The 21,476-nt window shown below is 38.3% G+C and overlaps 1 protein-coding gene across 2 annotated transcripts in view; it reads left to right on the forward strand.

The window, feature by feature from the left end:
* UPF2 (UPF2 regulator of nonsense mediated mRNA decay) overlaps nucleotides 1-21,476 on the forward strand; it is a 158,736-nt gene that overhangs the window by 114,660 nt on the left and 22,600 nt on the right. For both annotated transcript variants that reach the window (XM_033958303.1, XM_033958302.1), the window contains exons 18-20: nucleotides 469-573; nucleotides 1,522-1,620; nucleotides 13,422-13,589. In XM_033958303.1, coding sequence (XP_033814194.1) covers nucleotides 469-573; nucleotides 1,522-1,620; nucleotides 13,422-13,589 — 372 coding nt within the window. The remainder of the gene's footprint in view (nucleotides 1-468; nucleotides 574-1,521; nucleotides 1,621-13,421; nucleotides 13,590-21,476) is intronic.

Genomic DNA, 21,476 nt, shown 5'->3' on the forward strand with positions numbered 1-21,476 from the left:
TAGAATGGAAGCACAGCTGTTCATATAAACGTAGACCCCCTGAAGAAGCCAATAATTTGGCGAAACGGGTCCCGTTGGGCCAAGAATGAAGCTATGAGAATTAGTTCTAGAAGAACCAGCAAAAAACTAAGATAAGTGCTGGTTCTTTTCATATTCTCATATTTAAATATTTATTGCACTAAGCACTTTAAGTTTTTGAAAGCGCAAATTGTTTACATTTAAAAAAATAAGGAGCACGCACAGAGCTCAATGAAAGATATCTAACACCTGCTAAGGCTGATTTAAGAATTCTATGATTAATCAGCGCAGGTATCTGAGAGCTTAGTTACAAATCATATTACACATATTGGAGGCAATTGTGTTTGAGAAGTCCATATAGGATGCAAGTTTGTTAACAAAAAGGACTTTTTTCCATTGTTTATTGTTTAGTGGTTCTTTTATTTTGAGATATTTTTTTGTTTGTTTCAGGATGGCTCAGAAAATGAGGAGGAGGAAGGAGAGGAGGAGGAAGAAGAAAACACAGATTATCTAACAGACTCAAACAAAGAAAATGAAACTGATGAGGAGAACACAGTGAGTATTTCTTTCTTTTCTGATCTGCTGTAACTAGCCCACACATTAGAATTCCTTTGAATGATTGAAACAGCAAAGTTTTTAACCTTTAACAGTTGTCTTATATGCCCAGTTAGTTTGAAATAAAGTGGATATTTTGTATTAATCAAGAACTAATACTGATCAAGTACCCAGATCACATTAGAACAATCTTTTCTGTTGTCCTAACTTTATTTGGACATTTACTGATAGGTCCTCAATAATTGCTCTAACAGTTCGTCTAATGACAATTGGTCGAAAATACAAGATGCATGGTCTAAAAGTGTAATTGTGTAAGAAAAAACTACAGCATGATACAGGTCTCAGTAAGGCAACTGTTGTGAATAGCAGGACGTCAAGCTCCATCTCTGGTAATATTCAAATATAGGCTATGAGATTTGAATACTATCAGGGCTTCTAAAAGTCAGCTGTTTTGAGATTGCTTTTAACTCTAAACTCCCACTCGCTTGTAAAGCCGTATCATTCTCTCTCTGAGAAACTCCCTGACCCCCTACTTGTCTTGTTTATCTGTTTTAATTAGATTGTGAGCTCTACTGAGCAGGGACTGTCTCTTGAATGTTTAAGGTACAGTGCTGTGTATATCTCTTAGCACTATAGAAATGATTAGTAGTAGTAGTAGTAAAAGGAAATTCTATAAAAGGATTCCTTTAGGAGACTGTTTTATTAAAAAAAAAAAAAAAACAACCCAACCCATAGGCACCTATTTTCTTTTTAGGATGCTAGCCAACTGGGTATATACACATAGTACTTGAACGGTGACCATATTTTGAGTATATTCAGCACTGCTGAGAATATGACTTAATTTAAATGCTTGTGTTTAACAAGGTCACTGTGCCAGCATAATATCAAGCCCAGTGTGACCTTCTTTGTTGCTGTACTGGATGTGTTAATGAAACTTTTTTCTTTCAGGAGGTAATGATTAAAGGAGGTGGGATTAAACACGTTCCATGTGCAGAGGATGAAGACTTCATCCAGGCTTTAGATAAAATGGTTTTAGAAAATTTACAGGTATCCACACAGTTTTAAGCCTTGCTTGTTCACAAAGTATCGATGTAATACACAATACTAAAATATATCTATTTATTGAGTGGTTTCAATATGTGTGCATAGCACTACACAAGAGAATTTCCAAAACTGCTAAATTTGGTTCCAAAGAATGTATAGTCTAAATGTGAACAGATAACGGATTTAGGCCCGAATTCTGTAACCGGTTCGGTTGTTGGTGGCCATCTTAAAAGTGGCCGCTGATCGCATGTCAATTATGCAACGGCGCTGGGTACAGAATCGCACCTACGACGCCTACCTATGATGTGAATTGTGCCTCTGTAGGTGCTTTAGCTGCTTAATGCCATTTCCAGCATTAGCCGTATCCAAAGTGGCATTAGGTGGCCTATAGCGCCTATGGAGGCACGATTCTGGCATTGATTTTTTAGGTGCTGGTAGGTGCCTTGAAACTCAGTTAAAAATGTCATTTCAATGGTGTATTTTACTGAATTTGGAAAAAAAATGGTGCCATTTAGAGACTCTGGGCCTTAGTGACATTTTCAACCTCGATATTTGGTAGATAGACATTGAAAAGAAGTCTCTAGGTTTTACAGTTCTCTGCTTTTCATATTATAACACCTCTGAAAATAATTTTTGAAAGTACATATTCCATTCCTTTCTATCTGAAATACAACATTCTGTAGATCTGAGTTTAATGTTGTGGATGATGACAGATAAAAACCAGAATTGCCTATTTATCTTCCCAGGAAGGTGTTTGTGGTTGTGATGGCTATTCTGCGAGGGCATGCAGGCTGTATGTTATCACAAATGGGCGATGCCAACAAAGCCTGGCATGAACAAGTACCAAAGTGTATTGTTACACATGTATGTGCCTTCCCACACAACACTGGCACATGGAACTTTCAGTTCTTCATTTTTCGCGGAGCAAAGAAGCTGTGTTTTTTTCACTTTAGGTGCCTTCCCATACTATATTTTTCTTCAGAATTTTTCATTTTATTACATCTGATATAATTTTCTCTTAATCTTCTTGATTTTCATTCTTTGGGCCTTCAGGTGACTTTCCTCCTCCGATGTGACTGACAGCATCAACTCCTTTTCAGATACAATTCTACTTGACCTCCTCTACGATTGAGTCCTTTAATTTAGAGTCAGCAGTCTTTCCATCGATGTCCCTGACACCCAGTGGGTTCAAGAAGTGTTTTCAGTGTAACAGGACCATTTCAGGTTCAAACCCTCACAACTGGTGTGTGCAGTGTCTTGTTCCTGAGCATCGGAACATTTCTGCAGTCGCATGCAGAAGAGGGCTCTAAAGGCTCATCAGATTTAATTTGAGAAGCTTTTTGGATCTTCCTCTACTATGTCTACAGATTTATTACCAGTCCAAGTGGCACCTCCATGAATGTTGACGCTGGCATCCACTTAACCACCAGTTCTTTCCAGAGGAGGCTTCAGCTCTTCTGCACATCAGACCTCAGAGGACCTCCAGAAAAATCTAAGAAGGTTTATCACTCAACTTCTAGACTGACTTCTACCTCTTCACCATCAACTCCTCAGAAGCATCAATGGTTGAAGCACTCTCCATCGCTACAAATGCTTTCTCTGTCTGGGCATCCTCTTGTATCCAAGTACCCGATGCCTCAACGTCAACCTAAGCCAACTGTACCTTTGATTATATTGGTACCGGCACCTTCCCTACAGGACCAAATTAAAGTCCTATTGCAGCAGTAATTGGGCATCCTTGCTATAGTCCAGGGCACTCCTTCCCTCGATGGAGTATACCTCAGCTTCATCCCAGCCTGACATACTTCAACCAGATGCTGCTTTGCAACCTTCACATCCTCAATGTGGATCTTCATCATGATATCATGACTCAACACTTTGACATCGTTCTACACCCAAACATCAACCTTCCACATCTTGACGTTTAACCTTCTCCTTGACGTCAGTCACCTCACTCCTCTTAATTCAGGCATACTTCCCAAGCCAACGTTCGACATCTCTGTTGAGGCACTTTTGACACACCTCTCCTTCACCGTCTCGACGCTCTTCACAACACTGCCCTTGATGATCCACGTTCCATTCTACCAGACAACATCATGTCAAGGATATTGATTCAGATCTCTCTCTCCATTCATCTGAGATCGACATCTCTGCTGAAGTCTTTTGAAATCCTATCGGATTCTTCACCTTCTCACTTTAGCAGAAGATCCCCACCTGAAAGCCTCTCTTTTAAGGAATTCATCAGGCAATTGGGTCTAGCTCTTCCCATTCACATGGAATCTGAGCAAGAGCCTTGAGGCATTGGACTATGTTAAATGGCTCAAGGACTGTATAAAGCTTCTTCTGCACAATTTAATGAAGGGAGCTCTGTTTAAAAATTGGGAAAATTCTCTCACAGTCCCAATAGCTCCTAGGAAATTAGATACACTAGACAGGCTTCAATCTACACTTGCCTTCGACAAACCACACCTACATCACCAGTCTTTAGTGGTAGAAACAGCCTTGAAACTTGCTCATAGCTCACATTCTTATGCCAGCACTCCTCCTAGGAGAGAAGGCGCAGAACATTGGACAGATTTGCTGATGAGTTTTTCAATCATCCATGCTTACAAACCGTATACTGAGCTATAATTTCTAAATGACTTTTTTTATGTTTTATAAATCTTTATTCATTTTTTTATGTTACAGCAAGTGTTTCAAATAAACTCATTAGAAACTTGAATATACACACTTGATTAACTCACATATTAATATCAAATTTAACATTTCTTTAGAAAAATTAATATTATATAAAGTTATAATATTATGCAAGAAATCTAAATTTATATAATTCTTATTGAATATAATAATCCCACACCCCTCCTTCCCTCCCAATCAATAATCTGTAAAATCAACTTTATTGTGAATTCATTCAATTATTGATAAAGTATGTAATAATCAGAAATAAAATCCCACCCCACTCCCCTCTAATCAAAAATCTTATCATGGGAAAATTTAATCATTCATTACAGAAATCTGTTAACGGTCCCCAAACTTTTTGAAATTTACTCACATATCCTTTTTGTGTTGCAATGGTGAGTTCCATTTTGTATATATGGCATACAGAATTCCACCAGAAATTGTAATTTAACCTGTCATGTTTTTTCCAATTATATGTTATTTGTTGTATTGCTATTCCAGTTAACATAAACAGAAGTTTGTTGTTACTTGATGAAATTTGACTTCTTGCTCTCTTAGTTGTTCCAAATAAAATAGTATCATATGTCAAGGCTACCGGATTTTCTAACATCCTATTGATTTGAAGCCAAATTTTTTTTTTTCCCATTATTTTTTTATTTTCAAATTTTTCATAAAGTGAACAAAATATTAAAATACAATTTATGAATATACAATATCACTTTTATATCTAATACATCATGTTCTAAATATATTTTCTCCCTTTCCCTTCCCCACCCTTCTATTACTTTTGAATCATACATTACATATTATATATCATATTATATCATTTTATGTAAAAATTATTTTCATTACCTCCCCCTATGTGTGTCAGTAAAAAGTTATTAAAAAGAAGAAAAGAAGAAAAAAAATTATATTATTTATTCATTGCAATATTTTGTCAATGGCCCCCATATTTTTATAAATTTAGTATATGTCCCTCTTTGTATTGCTATTGCTCTTTCCATTTTGAATATATGACAAATTGTATTCCACCAAAATGTGTAATTTAGGTTTTTATAATTCTTCCAGTTGTTGGTTATATGCTGAATGGCAACTCCTGTCATAATTAATAAAAGCTTGTTATTTTCTGGTGAAATTTGACTTTTTTTCCTCATCATCATTCCAAATAATATTGTATCATATGATATTGATATATGATTTTCCATCAATTTATTAATTTGTGGCCAAATTGAATTCCAAAAAATTTTAATGTAGGGACAATGATACAATAAGTGATCTAATGTCCCTGTTTCCAGATTACAGTGCCAGCATTTATTGGACTTAGAACTGTCTAATTTTTGCAAACGTGTAGGGGTCCAAAAAGCTCTATGTAATAAAAAGAACCAAGTTTGTCTCATAGATGCTGACACTGTACATCTTATTCTCCAAGACCAAATTTGTGGCCATTGAGATGCATTAATTTGATGCTTAATCTCAATGCTCCAAATATCTCTTAGACCATTTTTTGGTTTTTTATTCAAATATCCAGATAATAATTTATACCACAATGCGGCTTGATGTCCTAGGAAGTCTGCTTGAAAACATAAGAACTTTAAACTATATTGATTATTCAATGTTTTCCATTCAGGGAACCCAACCTGAATGGCCTGCTTCAATTGCAACCATTTAAAGCTTTGTGTTTTACTAAGACCAAATCTATGTTGCAATTGTGAAAATTCCAGCAGTTTACCTTCTGAAATAACATCATCTAGAGATCTAATGCCTGCAATAATCCAGTTCTTCCAAAGGATTTGAGCTCCGCCAATTTTGATCTTGGAGTTTATCCATAGAGATTGATTAGTTGATTTGTTTATTGGGATAGGTGTTAATTTATTTATAAATCTCAACGTTTTCCAAGTATCCATTAAAATTTTATTTTCTCTATATCTTCTAGGCATGTTAATACTTGGAAGGTGAACTAAATTTAGGGGAAACATAAGGCGCCATTCCAAATATAACCAATCTGGTGCATTATCTATAAGTTCTGGGAGGATCCAATACATACCCTGACGTAAAATATAGGCTTGATGGTACCTATAAAAATTTGGAAAATTTACCCCTCCCTCTTTAATTGATTTTTGCAAAGTTACTAAAGCTATTCTAGGTGTTTTACCAAGCCAAAGAAATTTTGTTAAAATGCTATTAAGCTTTTTATAAAAGGACCCCTGAAAATAAATAGGTATCATACTCATTTGGTAGCAAACTACAGGCAACATCATCATTTTAATAGTTTGTACTCTCCCCCACCAAGAAATATGTAAAGGGTTCCATTGCTCGCACAACTCCGTAACTTTTTTTAGTATATATTTTTCATTCTCTTTTACGGTATCTTCAATTGTATTTTTAACTTGAATGCCAAGATATTTAAATCCTTCTTCTTTCCATATGAATGTAAAAGTGTCAAATAATCCTTTTACACAATGAATATTTAAAGGTATAATTTCAGATTTATTCCAATTAATTTTATAACCTGATTTCCAAATTGATTTCCAGAATGATAAGATAAATGGACAATAGAATAAAAGGTGATCTAATGTCCGATTTCAACATGACAATGCCAGCATCTATTAGACTTAGAACTATCTATCTTTTGTAAACGAACAGGGGTCCAAAAAGCTCTATGCAGAAGAAAAAACCAAGTTTGTCTCATAGATGCTGACACCGTACATTTTAACCTCTAAGACCAAAGTCGTGGCCATTGAGATGCATTAATTTGATGCTTTATCTCAATGCTCCAAATGTCTCTAAGACCATTTTTTGGTTTTTTATTTACAAATCCGGATATTAATTTATACCACTGTGCGGCTCTATGATCCATTGAATCCATCTGGAAGCATAAGAATTCCAAACTATGATAATTAGTAAGATTTTTCCATTCAGGGAACCCTACTTGAATGGACTGCTTCAATTGCAACCATCTAAAATATTGTGATTTATTAAGATTAAATTTATGTTGCAATTGTGAAAACTCCAGCAACTCAGTGGCGTACCAAGGGGGGGGGGCGGGGGGGGCGGTGCGCCCCGGGTGCCAGCCCTAAGGGGGTGTTCCCGGCCTTGCCGTTCAGTCCCCCGCCACCCCCGAAGGACCGCTCGCCCCACTGACCTTCCTGCATCACCTGTGAAGCAGCCCGCAGCAGGATCGCGAAGTCAGCGTCAGCGATCCCTGCGCTGCGATCCCGCCCCTTCTCTGATGTCAGAGGAGGGGCGGGACCGTGGCGCAGGAAGTAGCGCAGGGATCGCTAACGCTGACTTCGCGATCCTGCTGCGGCTGCTTCATAGGTGGTGCGGGGAGGCCAGGGGGGCGAGCGGTCCTTCAGGGTGGGTCGGGGCATCAGGCCTTCAGGGTGGGGCGGGCGGGCAGGCAAGCAGGCTTTCAAGGGGGAGGGGGTGGCAGGCAGGCCTTCAAGGGGGGACAGGCCTTCGGGGGGGGGTGCAGACCTTCAAGGGGTGCAGGCCTTCAAGGGGGGCAGGCAGGCCTTCAGGGGGGGTGCAGGCCTTCAGGGGGGGTGTAGGCCTTTGGGGGGGTGCAGACCTTCAAGGGGGGGAACAGGCCTTCAAGGGGGAGACAGGCCTTCAAGGGGGGGAAAGGCAGGCAGGCAGGCCTACAAGGGGGGGACAGGCCTACAAGGGGGTGGGACAGGCCTTCAAGTGGGGGACAGGCCTTCGGGGGGGTGCAGGCCTTCGGGGGGTGCAGACCTTCAAGGGGGGGACAGGCAGGCAGGCCTTCAAGGGGGGGACAGGCCTACAAGGGGATGGGACAGGCCTACAAGGGGGGTGCAGGCCTTCAAGGGGGGACAGGCAGACCTTTAAGGGGGGACAGGCCTTTGGGGGGGGACCATGATTTAGAAGTACACGGAGGGAAGGGGGTGTTCAAAGAGACGTGCATATGCCAAACTTTGGGGGGGGGGGGAAGAAATAATGGGTCTGAAAATAGAGGAGAGGGAGAGAGATGATGGACCATGGGATTTAGGGAGGGAAGGAACAGAAAGGGAGAGAAATTGGACACAAGGATGGTGTGGAGGAGGGATAGAGATACTGGATAGGAGGGTAATTAGGAAAAGAAAGGGAGAGATGGTGGACTCTGGGATGGTGGGGAAGGAGGGAGAGATGCCGGATGAAAGGGTATTTAAGAAAAGGTGGATCTGTGGAGGGAGATGAAAAAAAGGAAAGATACCAGACTTCCTGGGAAGGGAAGGGAAATGGAAAGGGAGGACAGAGTTGGCAGATGGATGGTTAGCATGCAGAAAGAAGGAGACCCTGGCAAGCAAGTTATCAGAAGAAAACCAGAGCCTTGGACCAACAAGATTTGAAATATAACCAGACAACAAAAGGTAGAAAAATTAATTTTATTTTCTGTTTTGTGATTATAATATGTCAGATTTGAAATGTGTATCCTGCCAGAGCTGGTGTTGGACTGCAAACGTGAGCTAGGATTTAACAGAGAGAGGAAAAGTCCTTTTTGTTTCTTTATTTTATTTACACCACAGCGCCAGTGTGGTTAGGAGAAGCCAAAGGGGGTGAAAAAGCTATAAAACCCACCAGGAGTTTTGAAAAAAAATCACCCAACTGGGCAGGAAAATCGAATTGAAAAACCAATTCAATAGGGCTGAATCGAATCAAAATTTTTTTTCCTGTATCTGGCAGCATTAGTTTGCGCTACTGTCTTAGACTTTAGGACCTGGGATTGGGGAGAGATGGCATCCTCAGTACTTTATAATGCAAGTGAAACGAGGATTTGGTCAGACTTTTAAAGGATCTGCAGAAAAAAAATATTGTATAGGCCGGGGACATGAGACAGCAGGAAATGGGAACTTTTCTTCCTTCTATTTTTTTGAATGGAAAGGCTGAGGATGTCAGAGAGTTCAGTTAAAATATGTGCTTTATAAGAAAATATAATAATGTGTTTTATAAAGTTTATAGCATAGCTGGCCTACCCAGTGAGGTGTTCCTAGTGGTGATGGTGGCAGCGTGTCAATGTGTTGAGAGGAAGAGGTGGTCTGGGAAATTCTGCTGAGCAAACTCCGGGCCCATTTCCACCCCCCAGTTAGTCCACTCCACTCAACTGGTTCACACACTGAGTGGGTCTTTGGGTGTTGTTTTGGGATCTCTTCCAGTGGTTTATCTCCTTCTGGTCCAAGGAAGGAAACTTTGTTATCCTTAGCATTGACCTACAGAATATGTTTGTAACAGCGCTGCTTGTGTGGCATTAGGCTATGTAGTGATCGAAAGAAAAAAACAGACCTTTGCACATTTTTGCACTATATGGTGGGTGTACGAGGAGATCACATTTCCTGCACAGCTAAATCCATGTAAAGTTACCTTGTGCTGTATTTGACATCTAGCAAGATCTTTGTTTGAAAGGAAAGATCTAAACTTAAAAATGAAGTGGCCAGAAGTTATGGTAAAAGCAGATAGTGTAGCTGGTTTTAAGAAAGATTTGGACAAATTCCTGGAGGAAAAGTCCATAATCTGTTATTAAGACATGGGGGAAGTGTCTGCTTGCCCTGGATCGGTAGCATGGAATGTTGCTACTCTTTGGGTTTTGACCAGGTATTAGTGTCCTGGATTGGCTACCATGAGAATGGGCTACAGGGCATGATGGACCATTGGTCTGACCCAGTTAGGCTATTCTTATGTTATGTTCTCATCTGTAGGGGCCTTTGTTTTCACTTCTTATTTTAATGTATTTTTTTTCTGGGAACTTATCAGTGTTTTTTATAATGGGAACAAAAATGGAAGAGAATTAATGTGTGTGAGATGAGGGGGTAACTAATTTCTTCAGCTAAATAATTCAATCCACTTCAAACAGACATAGGAGAACTCACGCACCATTCACACACCCTCCAACCAAAAACGTCAAAAGAAAAAAACTGTTCGACAACCTCCTAGCCATTCGAGCTGCAACACTCGACCCCCAACTCTACAACCAATTGACATCGACCACAGACTGCAAAACCTTCAAAAAGAAATAAAAACCCTTCTATTCAAAAAAACACATAAAACCGAACTAACACAATCAGAACTGTCCCAAGCATCACCTGCAACTACTCCATATGTACTTCTGATGTCATGACAATTCAGACATAATTTATGTTATGTTATGTTTGGAATATAAGAAAATTTTCACTGCCTGTTTCTATTCTGACCATTTATTCTGTTTCATGGTCATTACAAAAAATATTTTTTTACATAGGGGGGGGGGTGTCAAAAAATGATGGGCCCCAGGTGCCACATACCCTAGGTACGCCACTGCAGCAACTTACCATTTTTTATTACATCTTCCAAAATACGAATACCTGCTATCATCCACTACTATCATGCTTTTTAACCTAAAATCTTTAATTCAGCAACTGGCAAAACTTCCTTCTAACCAACAGAAAGCTTTACAACACCTCACCAAAGACTTAAAAAAAAAAATGATATACCTTTTGACGCTTTTGACATCTCATCTAGAACATCAGTAGTTTCTATTGCGATGCACAGGTAAGCATGACTCCATGTTTCCGACCTAGAGCCTAATGTCGAAGACCATCTATCAGATATTTCATGTACAGGAGATGACCTTTTTGGGGATCAAATAGAGGAGGCTACTGAAAAGATAAAGTAGCATACTGATTGTATGACAACATTGTCCAAGGTACAATCTGCTCCAACTTCACAAAAGTATTCTGCTCCTTATTGACAACTACCTTATTATCCATCTAGGCATTGTTTTTTCTCAGTCTGCAATATCCTCTGGGAAGAAATTCCAGGCATCCACAACCCTTTGTTTAAAAAAAATCAAAACCTACTCTTGATAGTGCTCCTCACTCTCTCCTTGTAGCTTTGTTGCAGAAAACTCTGGAATTACCCTTCCAGAACACTTAAACAAAATACTTCACTCTGGTTCTTTGCTGCCATCAGGAATTTATTCTGCCAAAGCATGAGCTAGTAATTACATATTAAGAATTATTTCAATGGATAGGGTATTAGACTAAGATGAGTACAATCTAACTCTAAAAGTATTTTTTCTACTCTAAATTATTCTGCAAAATTATATTTAAAGCATATTTATAAAATGAGACCAATGACAATGACGACTTTGGTGCTGATATGCCCTGCGTAAAAAAAAAGTTTAATATTCATACTGGGAGCACCGCTGAGGTCTGAGAGTGAATTACCCTAAGGCTTCTTGTTTGACTGTGTGTGATCTTAGCCTTAGTAGAGATTTATTACTGAAGTTTATAGCCAGCTGTTGCTTGTATTGGCATGTTTCTAAGACAGTAGCAAAAGCAAAGAGCTGTGAAGTTGTCTTCTATTGGTCAGTTATCGTAATCAGCAGACATTTTGTTACATTGAACAAGTCACACACCTGTCCTTTGCTCAAACTTCTGTTATCATTTGCATGGTGCTACCAGGTGTAAGGAATGTTTTGCAGAGGCTCACGACAGTCCCTGCTTTTTAAAGCTTACAGTCTAATTAAACAGACAAGAAACAAAGTCAAGGTATAGGGCCTTTAAATTTAAGACAAAACAGCCAGCTCCAAGGAGTAAGGCCTAATGTTTGGGACAGGGACATGAATTATGTTAATTGTTATTGACAACTCTGTGTAAATATATCAGTAAATTATTATCTATTTTGGGTAGGCAAATGATGTTTTTTGATAGACACCTGTGAACTGCTGACAGAAAGTTTCTCTGACTACCCTCCTTTGGGTCACTTTGCTGTCCGTGAATGAGACAGACTTGCTGTTGGTGTCATCAAAGCAGTTGACAAGAAGGCCAGAGGGGTTGGCAATGTAACCAAGACCGCTCAGAAGGCCCAGAAAGCCAAATGAATATGTGCATCACCACCCACCTCAGTCTTAACCAGTGGTGGAAAAATGGTCTCTGAACTATTTGTCTTAATTGGCCATTTAAGTTTTGATAGTAAAACACTGGTTAATGATTACAATGCATCGTAAAAGCATCCAAAGGAAAGGAATGTTCGTGACCAAAATCTGGCACACACTTGAGACCATTAAAAATCTAATACAAAAATGGTGTGTTTCTTGGTTTTATGTGGCATAAAACTTTTAATGGAATAGTGCTTATTTTGTCATGCATTAAATCCCAAATGGATTCATTTTTGTTTTTATGCTATGTAGTAATTCTGAACCTTTTTTTAGGAATATTCCTATCACTTGTTTTAAAGCCACTATAGTTAAATGCAAGGTTAGTTTACTAATCTATTGTAAAGTACAGGGTGCACATATTAATGGGTCTAGTAATCTTAAAGTGATTATTTGATACAATTTTTAAAGCAACAAATTTGAACCAAATATGACTAAAGGCCCTTCTTTCCCCCTGTTGAAATACCATAGATCCCAGTTCACCTTTAAATGTTTTTCCATCCTTTTTATACTAGATGGATTCTTTAATGCCAAATCTGCCTTAGAAACAAGAACTACACCTTTTATTTTTGATATTTGGCTTATGCATTACAATTGCAAGCCCAAAATTCTGAAATCCACTTTTGGAAGCAAATGAAACCCATGTAAAATGGCCCAATTGCTTCAGGAATATAGAGCGCATCAATGTGTGGGTGAGGAAGAAAGGTTTGGGACAGCAGCTGTTAATGCTTTAATTACAAGGGTAAACAAGATGACATGGTATGTTTTTGCTAAAAATGTTTAATGGTGAGACTTGCTCATGTAGCAACTAAAGTGTTTGAAGTAATTATAGTTTAAATCTCTTTGTTGTTAGGGTTCTGTGTATAAACAATTTTAGTGTTTTAAATTAGGCTAAAAACCATTGTATGAAAAACGTGACTTTAAAGCACTTGGGATCTCTTGGAGAGAGAAAGAGATGATGATTGCTGTGGATGGGCAGACTAGATGGGCCATTTGGCCTTTATCTGCCATCATGTTTCTATGTCTCTAAGTTCTCACAAAGAAAATCTTGCATCAAAACTGTAAAAAAAATGTTAATATTATTTGAACTGCAACAAATCAGATTTATTTTAAATAAATTGATTCTGTAGCAGCTCTTGTCATCTTTGTCATATTTCAATGGAACATGTATGTATGGGAATGTCTGCTTCAGATTGCATTGTGTTTCCATTCTCAGCAACGCAGTGGGGAGTCAGTGAAAGTGCACCAACTAGATGTTGCTATTCCCTTACACTTGAAGAGCCAGTTGAAGAAGGGACCTCCACTGGGCAGTGGGGAGGGAGACCCAGAGTCTGCAGATACCATGCCATTTGTTATGCTTACTCGAAGAGGCAACAAGCAGCAGGTAAGGCGACAGACAGCCTTGACTGCCAGTTCCATGCTTTTATTTTTTAGCCTTTCTAGTACAAACTTAGTTTCAAACTGCTTAGTGCAGTCTTTAAGGATAGAAATTCTGTATGTGATGAAGAATGAACAAACTGACAATGAAATGCTAATAGAAAATAGGGAAGCTAACAAGTTTGACAACACAGTTATGGACAATTCAATAACCCTAACATTGATGGGATAAATATTACAGTACATGACGGCAGAAAAAGACCTGCATGGTCCATCCATTCTGCCCGACAAGGTGGCCTGAGCCATGCCCAGCACTCTGTATGGGCCCCAGTCATCCATTAAATGATCGTTGTCCAGTCTCCAAAATGCCAATCATATAGGCAACCAAACATGATGGAGTCTTCATTATAGCATTTATCATCCCCAAGTATTTCTGGCAATATTCAACTTACCAATTAAGATGTCTTTCCCTGAGCCGCACAGCACCCTCACTTGTCTCACATGACAAAGTAATCTAAAACACTGGAGTTGCCAAAGCTACACCTCTCTTGACATTTATGGGACACAGACCGTAGATGTCTGTCTGGCATTGACTTCTGTTCCCCCGTGCTGGATTTGGCTAATCATCTTTGTCTATAGCTAAGGAGGTAAACTTTCTAGATAAAATATATAACTGCTTCATAGCAGCTTGTCCAGGAACTAATGAGATGGAATGATTTTAGACCTAGTACTTAGTGGAATGCAAGATTTGGTGCCAGTCATAAGGATAGTGAGACCATTTGGCAATCATAACATGATCAAATTTGACCTAATAACTGGAGGGAAGGCACTGAAGAAATCTACTACATTAACAGTTACTTTCAAAGGGAGACTACATGGAAAAAAATTTAAAAAAACTTAAAAAGTAGTGATAAAGGCAAGGATATTGTTTAAAAATATGATCTTGAAATCGCAAGCCAATGTATTCTATGCAGTAAGAAAGACAAATGACTAACAGCATGGTTAAAGGGTGAGGTGGAAAAGACTTATAGTCAGAAGAACATTTTTTTTTTTTAAATGGACGTTAGATCGAAATGAGGAACATTGGAAAAAGCATAAGTAGTGGCAAGCTAAATGCAAGGAATTGATAAGGCAGACAAAAAGAGAATTTGAAAAGAAGCTAGTGAGATGCAGGCGCTAATAATAAAAACTTTTTCAGATACATTCAAAGCAAGAAGCTTGTAAATAATCAAGGAGTAAAGGGACCTGCTCTTATTGGAACATTGGTCCTCGACTTGGCAGCTAGGCTTCAATGCTAAAAAGTGTAAGGTCATGCACCTTGGCAACAGAAATCCGTGCAGAATTTACACTAAATGGTGAGACCTTAGCTAGGACTAAAGCAGAACGAGATTTAGGAGTGATCATTAGTGAAGACATGAAAACTGCCAATCAAGTGGAGAAAGCTTCATCCAAGGCTAGACAAATGATGGGTTGTATCCGTAGAAGTTTCGTCAGCCGGAAGCCCGAAGTCATAATGCCTTTGTACAGATCCATGGTGAGACCTCATCTGAAATATTGTGTACAATTCTGGAGGCCACATTACTGTAAAAATGTGCTGAGAATTGAGTCGGTTCAACGAATGGCCACCAGGATGGTCTCGGAGCTCAAGAATCTCCCATATGAGAAAAGGCTGAACAAATTGCAGCTATACTCACTCGAGGAACGTAGAGAGAGGGGGGACATGATTGACACATTTAAATATATCACAGGCCGTATCGAAGTGGAAGACGATATCTTCTCTCTTAAAGGACCCTCGACCACAAGAGGGCATCCGCTGAAAATCAAGGGCGGGCAATTTCATGGCGACACCATGAAGTATTTCTTCACCGAAAGGGTGGTCAATCATTGGAATGAACTTCCACTACAGGTGATCAAGGCCAGCAGCGTGCCAGATTTTAAGAAAAAATGGGATACGCATGTGGGATCTCTAGCAGACAAAGTTAAGAGGGTGGGTCAATAGGGTGGGCAGACTTGATGGGCTGTGGCCCTTTTCTGCTGTCATTTTCTATGTTTCTATGATAATGTCATAGTGGAAAGACTAAATGACTTTTTTCTTCAGTCTTTATTGAGGTGGATGTAGGGGAAATAGCCATGCCAGAAATAGTGTTTTAATGGTGGTAATTTGGAGGAACAAATCTCAGTGAACCTGGAAGATGTAATAATGTAAACTGACAAAAGCAAATCACCTGGTCCGGATGGAATACACCTCAAAAGTACTGAAGAACTTAACTAAAATTGCAGACTAACCTGCTAATACTTTCATTAATCACAGCTCTTATACAAAAGTGCTAAATAATAAATAAATTTGAATTAAATGTGAAGTGCTCAGACCTTATAACCAGTGTTTTAAGTGTTATCACCAAAACGAGGTTAACATAGGGACCATCATTGCCTTCACTGTCCCTCAACCACCTGAATAATATTGTCCACAATCTCAATATGAGTAAGTTGTATTAAATGGTGTACTTATCTCTGGCAGATGGTAATTGGTGAAGTTAATCCTCGTTCAAACGAACATATCCAAAGTGATGTGCTTTTAAAAAGTTTTGTTTCTCTATGTGTGCCTTTTATTTCATAGTCCCAGTCCCCCCGACCCAGGTTTCGTATCTTCGTCAGGGAGGGACACTGATACTAGAGAGAATAAATTAAAAAACTTTATTGAATCAACTCACGTTAATAGATCTGAAATAGAATCTTAAAGATTACTAGTAATCTCACAATAAAGAATCTAATGTAAATGTTACTAAAATAATATCAGTAAATCTACATACCAAATGTTGGCTCACTATAACTAGACCAGACCGCAAAGAAGAGCAAGCTGATCACCAAAGACCGGCGTTTTGATTTTATAAGCTAAAGAACCGGAACTTATTAAATTAAGCCCTACCGGAAATGAGATCAAACAGAAAATGAGAAGACACTCTCCATTATGTTATAATAGTAGCCAATCAATCTCCGAATTTAGTCCATCAGGGGTAAGGGTGTGCCAATTGTAGATGAACCGCTGTTCCTTTTGAATAAGTAATTTAGAGAGGTCTCCTTGAAAATGTTCAATATGTAACAACACCGTATATTGAAGATCCTCAAGTGTATGTGCTTCGCTCAACCAATGGGGAACTAGAGGGGCGGTGATACGTTTGGTACGTATGTTGCTCAAATGCTCGATAATACGAGTTTTGATTTTACGGGTGGTCTGCCCTATATATATTTTTAAACAAGGGCATTGAATATAGTAAACGACTCCTTTGGAGTCGCATGAAGTATCAGTGTTTAATATGAACCTACGACCACCTGAAAATGGAATTGTTAATTGAGTAACATTCATAACGTATTTGCATACCTTACATTTACCACACGGTTTGTGAGATTTCTTTTGTGTAGTAGAAATGTCAAAGTTCTTATGTTTTAATTTTTCACCCAAATTAGGTCCTCTTGAAAATGCGAATTTAGGTTTCTGAGTAAGCGAAGGATGACTTTGAAGTATTGACCAGTGCTTCAAAACAATATGCTTAATCGCATTACTACTGCCAGTGTAAGGCATCACACATACCGTGTCTGTCTTTGATTGATCTCTATTAGTTGGTAACATCAGCCAAGGACGGTGGCAGTTTTTTGCCCTCTTCCATGCTCTTCTTATTATTTTCCCAGGATACCCACGTTGCTTAAATTTCTCATATAGCACTGTCGATTGTTTGTTGAAGTCATCTTCATTTGAACAAATTCTTCTTAAGCGTAAGAATTGGCCCACAGGTATGCCATTTCTTAAAGCTCTTGGGTGGAAACTTCCATATTGTAACAAAGAATTTCTATCAGACGGCTTTCTGTATAGGGAGGTAAGAATTTGACCATCTTGTTTATAAACCATGATGTCCAAAAAAGATATCTGATGTTGATTATATTGATATGTAAATGAAATATTCGGATCTTTGTGATTAATATCTTCTAAAAAACTATTTAGATCATCAGTATTACCTCCCCATACAAAAAACACGTCATCTACAAACCTTTTCCAACAGGAGACGTACTTAAAAAACGGAGATTTGTAAACAAATGTTTCCTCAAACTGTGTCATATATAAACAGGCTAACGTGGGAGCCACTGTGGCTCCCATAGCAACTCCTGTTGTTTGATGGTATATCAAATTCTCGAACTTGAAATAATTATTACCTATAACGGTAGTTGCTAGCTTCTTCAACATAATTCTCTTCCCATCGGTTATATCTAATTTAAGTAGAAATGATTCTACTAATGTAACAGCCGCCTGTTGTGGTATATTCGTATATAAAGCCACAACGTCGGCTGTTACTAGAAAAAAATTCTCATTTGATATTTGCTGAGCAATTTGGTTTATAATCTGTAAAAAATGGGAAGAGTCCTTAATATATGACACAGCTTGAGGAACAAATGACTTCAAGAAACTATCGAGGTATTGGGACAGTGGCTCAAGTACTGAGCCAATGCCTACTACAATGGGTCGACCAGGGGGTTTACTTAAAGTTTTGTGGATTTTCGGTATGAAATAGATAGTAGGTACCCTGGGAAAATCATTTGTGAGAAACTTAAATTCTTTAGATGTAATAATTTGCTCGTTCTTGGCAGAGTGTAGGGTCTCGTCAATTTTCTGTTTGATCTCATTGGTTGGGTCAGTTGGTATCAGATTGTAATAGGTGGTATCATTAAGCTGTCGCATTGCTTCGTTATGATAATCTGAATAATCTTGAATAACAATGCCGCCTCCCTTGTCGGCTCTCGATATAATTATAGAGGAGTCCCTTTGTAGATTTTGAATTATCTTCCACTGTTTAGTTGACAAGTTTGAACGTGTACGTGTGCTATAATTAGATTCAAGGGCTTGTAAATCCCTAAGTACTAAATGTTCAAAGGTAGCAACGAGTGGGTCTTGTGGGCCTGGTGGAAGCCATGTTGATTTACACCTCAGACCTTCAGGCAAGGAAGGATCGGTCATGGTATTCTCTTTATCTTGAAAGAATACTTTCAATTTTAGTGATCTGAAAAACCTTTGAAGATGAGCTCTAGTGTCAAAACCATCATACTTTACACTAGGCACAAATGATAAACCTTTAGCTAGGAGATCTTCCTCTTGGGTATTTAAAGTCCGTGATGATAAATTGAAAATTCCATGTAAATTTATGCTGGAGCTTTCTTGTTCTTGTTCGAGCTCCGAGTTTCTCTTCGATGAGAGTCTTGGAGAGGACCTTCTTGTGGCGGAAGTCTTAAAAAAGATTCCGACAGAGTATTAAATTCAGAAAATGAACCTTTACTTAACTGATCTTTAGATGTTTTATTTTCACTATCCGATGAAGACTCACTGGTTGATAAATTGAATCCAACTTTTTTAGTGGTATTTGATTGTCTTTGCCGTTTAGTTTTACTATTTCGGTTCATCCATGGGTATATGTATCCCTTGGTAAAGTCCATCTCATCTCTGCGGAATTTTTTTATTTTAAATTGTCTTTGTTCTTTATTATATTTCTCCATAGCTGTTACATGATCTTGGTAAGATTGAATGAAGCAATCATCTGTACTTTGTATTTTAATTAGCTCCATCTTAGATTGTAAATCTTGTTTTTGTGCTTCAATAATTGGAGCTAGCACATCAATAGTGAGTAGCATGAGGTCAATTGAACATCTTGTCAATGTTTCGTTCCAGTTTTTAATGTATTCAGGATTGTCCTGGAATCTAGGTTCTTTAAATAGGCGTAAGCCTCTGGGTACTCTTTTGGAATGACAATATTCAACTAGGGCCGCTGAGTGGAGCTGGGTTCTAATTAAAGCCTTATGGGAATATTTAATTTCTTCCCAGGTGCAACCTTGATCTAAATCTCCCTCTCCAAACAGTCTATCGCCAGCCAATAATGAAGAGATACGTTCTTCTGAAAGCCCAGACTTTGAAGTCCAGCCTAAAGTGGCCATTATTTCCTCAATGTACTATATAGACAAATCGCTGGAGGAATAAATAATATATTCTGTGATGACAATCTATAATACTTTCATTAATCACAGCTCTTATACAAAAGTGCTAAATAATAAATAAATTTGAATTAAATGTGAAGTGCTCAGACCTTATAACCAGTGTTTTAAGTGTTATCACCAAAACGAGGTTAACATAGGGACCATCATTGCCTTCACTGTCCCTCAACCACCTGAATAATATTGTCCACAATCTCAATATGAGTAAGTTGTATTAAATGGTGTACTTATCTCTGGCAGATGGTAATTGGTGAAGTTAATCCTCGTTCAAACGAACATATCCAAAGTGATGTGCTTTTAAAAAGTTTTGTTTCTCTATGTGTGCCTTTTATTTCATAGTCCCAGTCCCCCCGACCCAGGTTTCGTATCTTCGTCAGGGAGGGACACTGATACTAGAGAGAATAAATTAAAAAACTTTATTGAATCAACTCACGTTAATAGATCTGAAATAGAATCTTAAAGATTACTAGTAATCTCACAATAAAGAATCTAATGTAAATGTTACTAAAATAATATCAGTAAATCTACATACCAAATGTTGGCTCACTATAACTAGACCAGACCGCAAAGAAGAGCAAGCTGATCACCAAAGACCGGCGTTTTGATTTTATAAGCTAAAGAACCGGAACTTATTAAATTAAGCCCTACCGGAAATGAGATCAAACAGAAAATGAGAAGACACTCTCCATTATGTTATAATAGTAGCCAATCAATCTCCGAATTTAGTCCATCAGGGGTAAGGGTGTGCCAATTGTAGATGAACCGCTGTTCCTTTTGAATAAGTAATTTAGAGAGGTCTCCTTGAAAATGTTCAATATGTAACAACACCGTATATTGAAGATCCTCAAGTGTATGTGCTTCGCTCAACCAATGGGGAACTAGAGGGGCGGTGATACGTTTGGTACGTATGTTGCTCAAATGCTCGATAATACGAGTTTTGATTTTACGGGTGGTCTGCCCTATATATATTTTTAAACAAGGGCATTGAATATAGTAAACGACTCCTTTGGAGTCGCATGAAGTATCAGTGTTTAATATGAACCTACGACCACCTGAAAATGGAATTGTTAATTGAGTAACATTCATAACGTATTTGCATACCTTACATTTACCACACGGTTTGTGAGATTTCTTTTGTGTAGTAGAAATGTCAAAGTTCTTATGTTTTAATTTTTCACCCAAATTAGGTCCTGCTAGTCACACACACAAGGAGTGACACATGGTTGCACAATACTTCAATAGGATGTTTATTCACTCCTAACATAGATGAGATAATTTTCAAGCACCAGTCTTACTTCGTATACAACTTTTTTCAGATTAATCCATTATTTTGTAACCTCTGTTACGCTTATCTCTTCTATCTATATACTCCTGTGCTTTCTGTTAAAATGTTTTATTGTGCACAGAATGTTGCTACTCTTGAGTTTTGGCCAGGTACTAGTAACCTGGCTTGGCCACCGTGAGAACGGGTTACTGGGCTTGATGGACCATTGGTCTGCCCCAGTAAGGCTATTCTTATGTTCTTATTCTAATGTAATATACTATGCCATATTTTGTATTGTAATCTGAATATTTTTTTTACTGCTTCGAAAAGGAGGTAAATAAATCCTAATTAATAGTGATTTGTTTGTAGAAGCTTTTCAGTGAATGATTATGTTATTTGGGAGTGTTCTGATTAATAATATGTGTTATCTGTGATGTACTGATACATTAATGATTATATATGTATTTTGTAAACCACTTAGGTTTAAGCAGGTTAGAAATGTTTAAATGAATAAATAAGATAATTTGTAGAAATGAAATAAAAAGGATCCAAGTGATGCCTTTTCTATTGGACTAACTAGAGCATGATTAGATTAGCTTT

This window comes from Geotrypetes seraphini, chromosome 9 (genome assembly GCF_902459505.1).
Source record: "Geotrypetes seraphini chromosome 9, aGeoSer1.1, whole genome shotgun sequence".
NCBI classification, from domain to species: domain Eukaryota; kingdom Metazoa; phylum Chordata; class Amphibia; order Gymnophiona; family Dermophiidae; genus Geotrypetes; species Geotrypetes seraphini.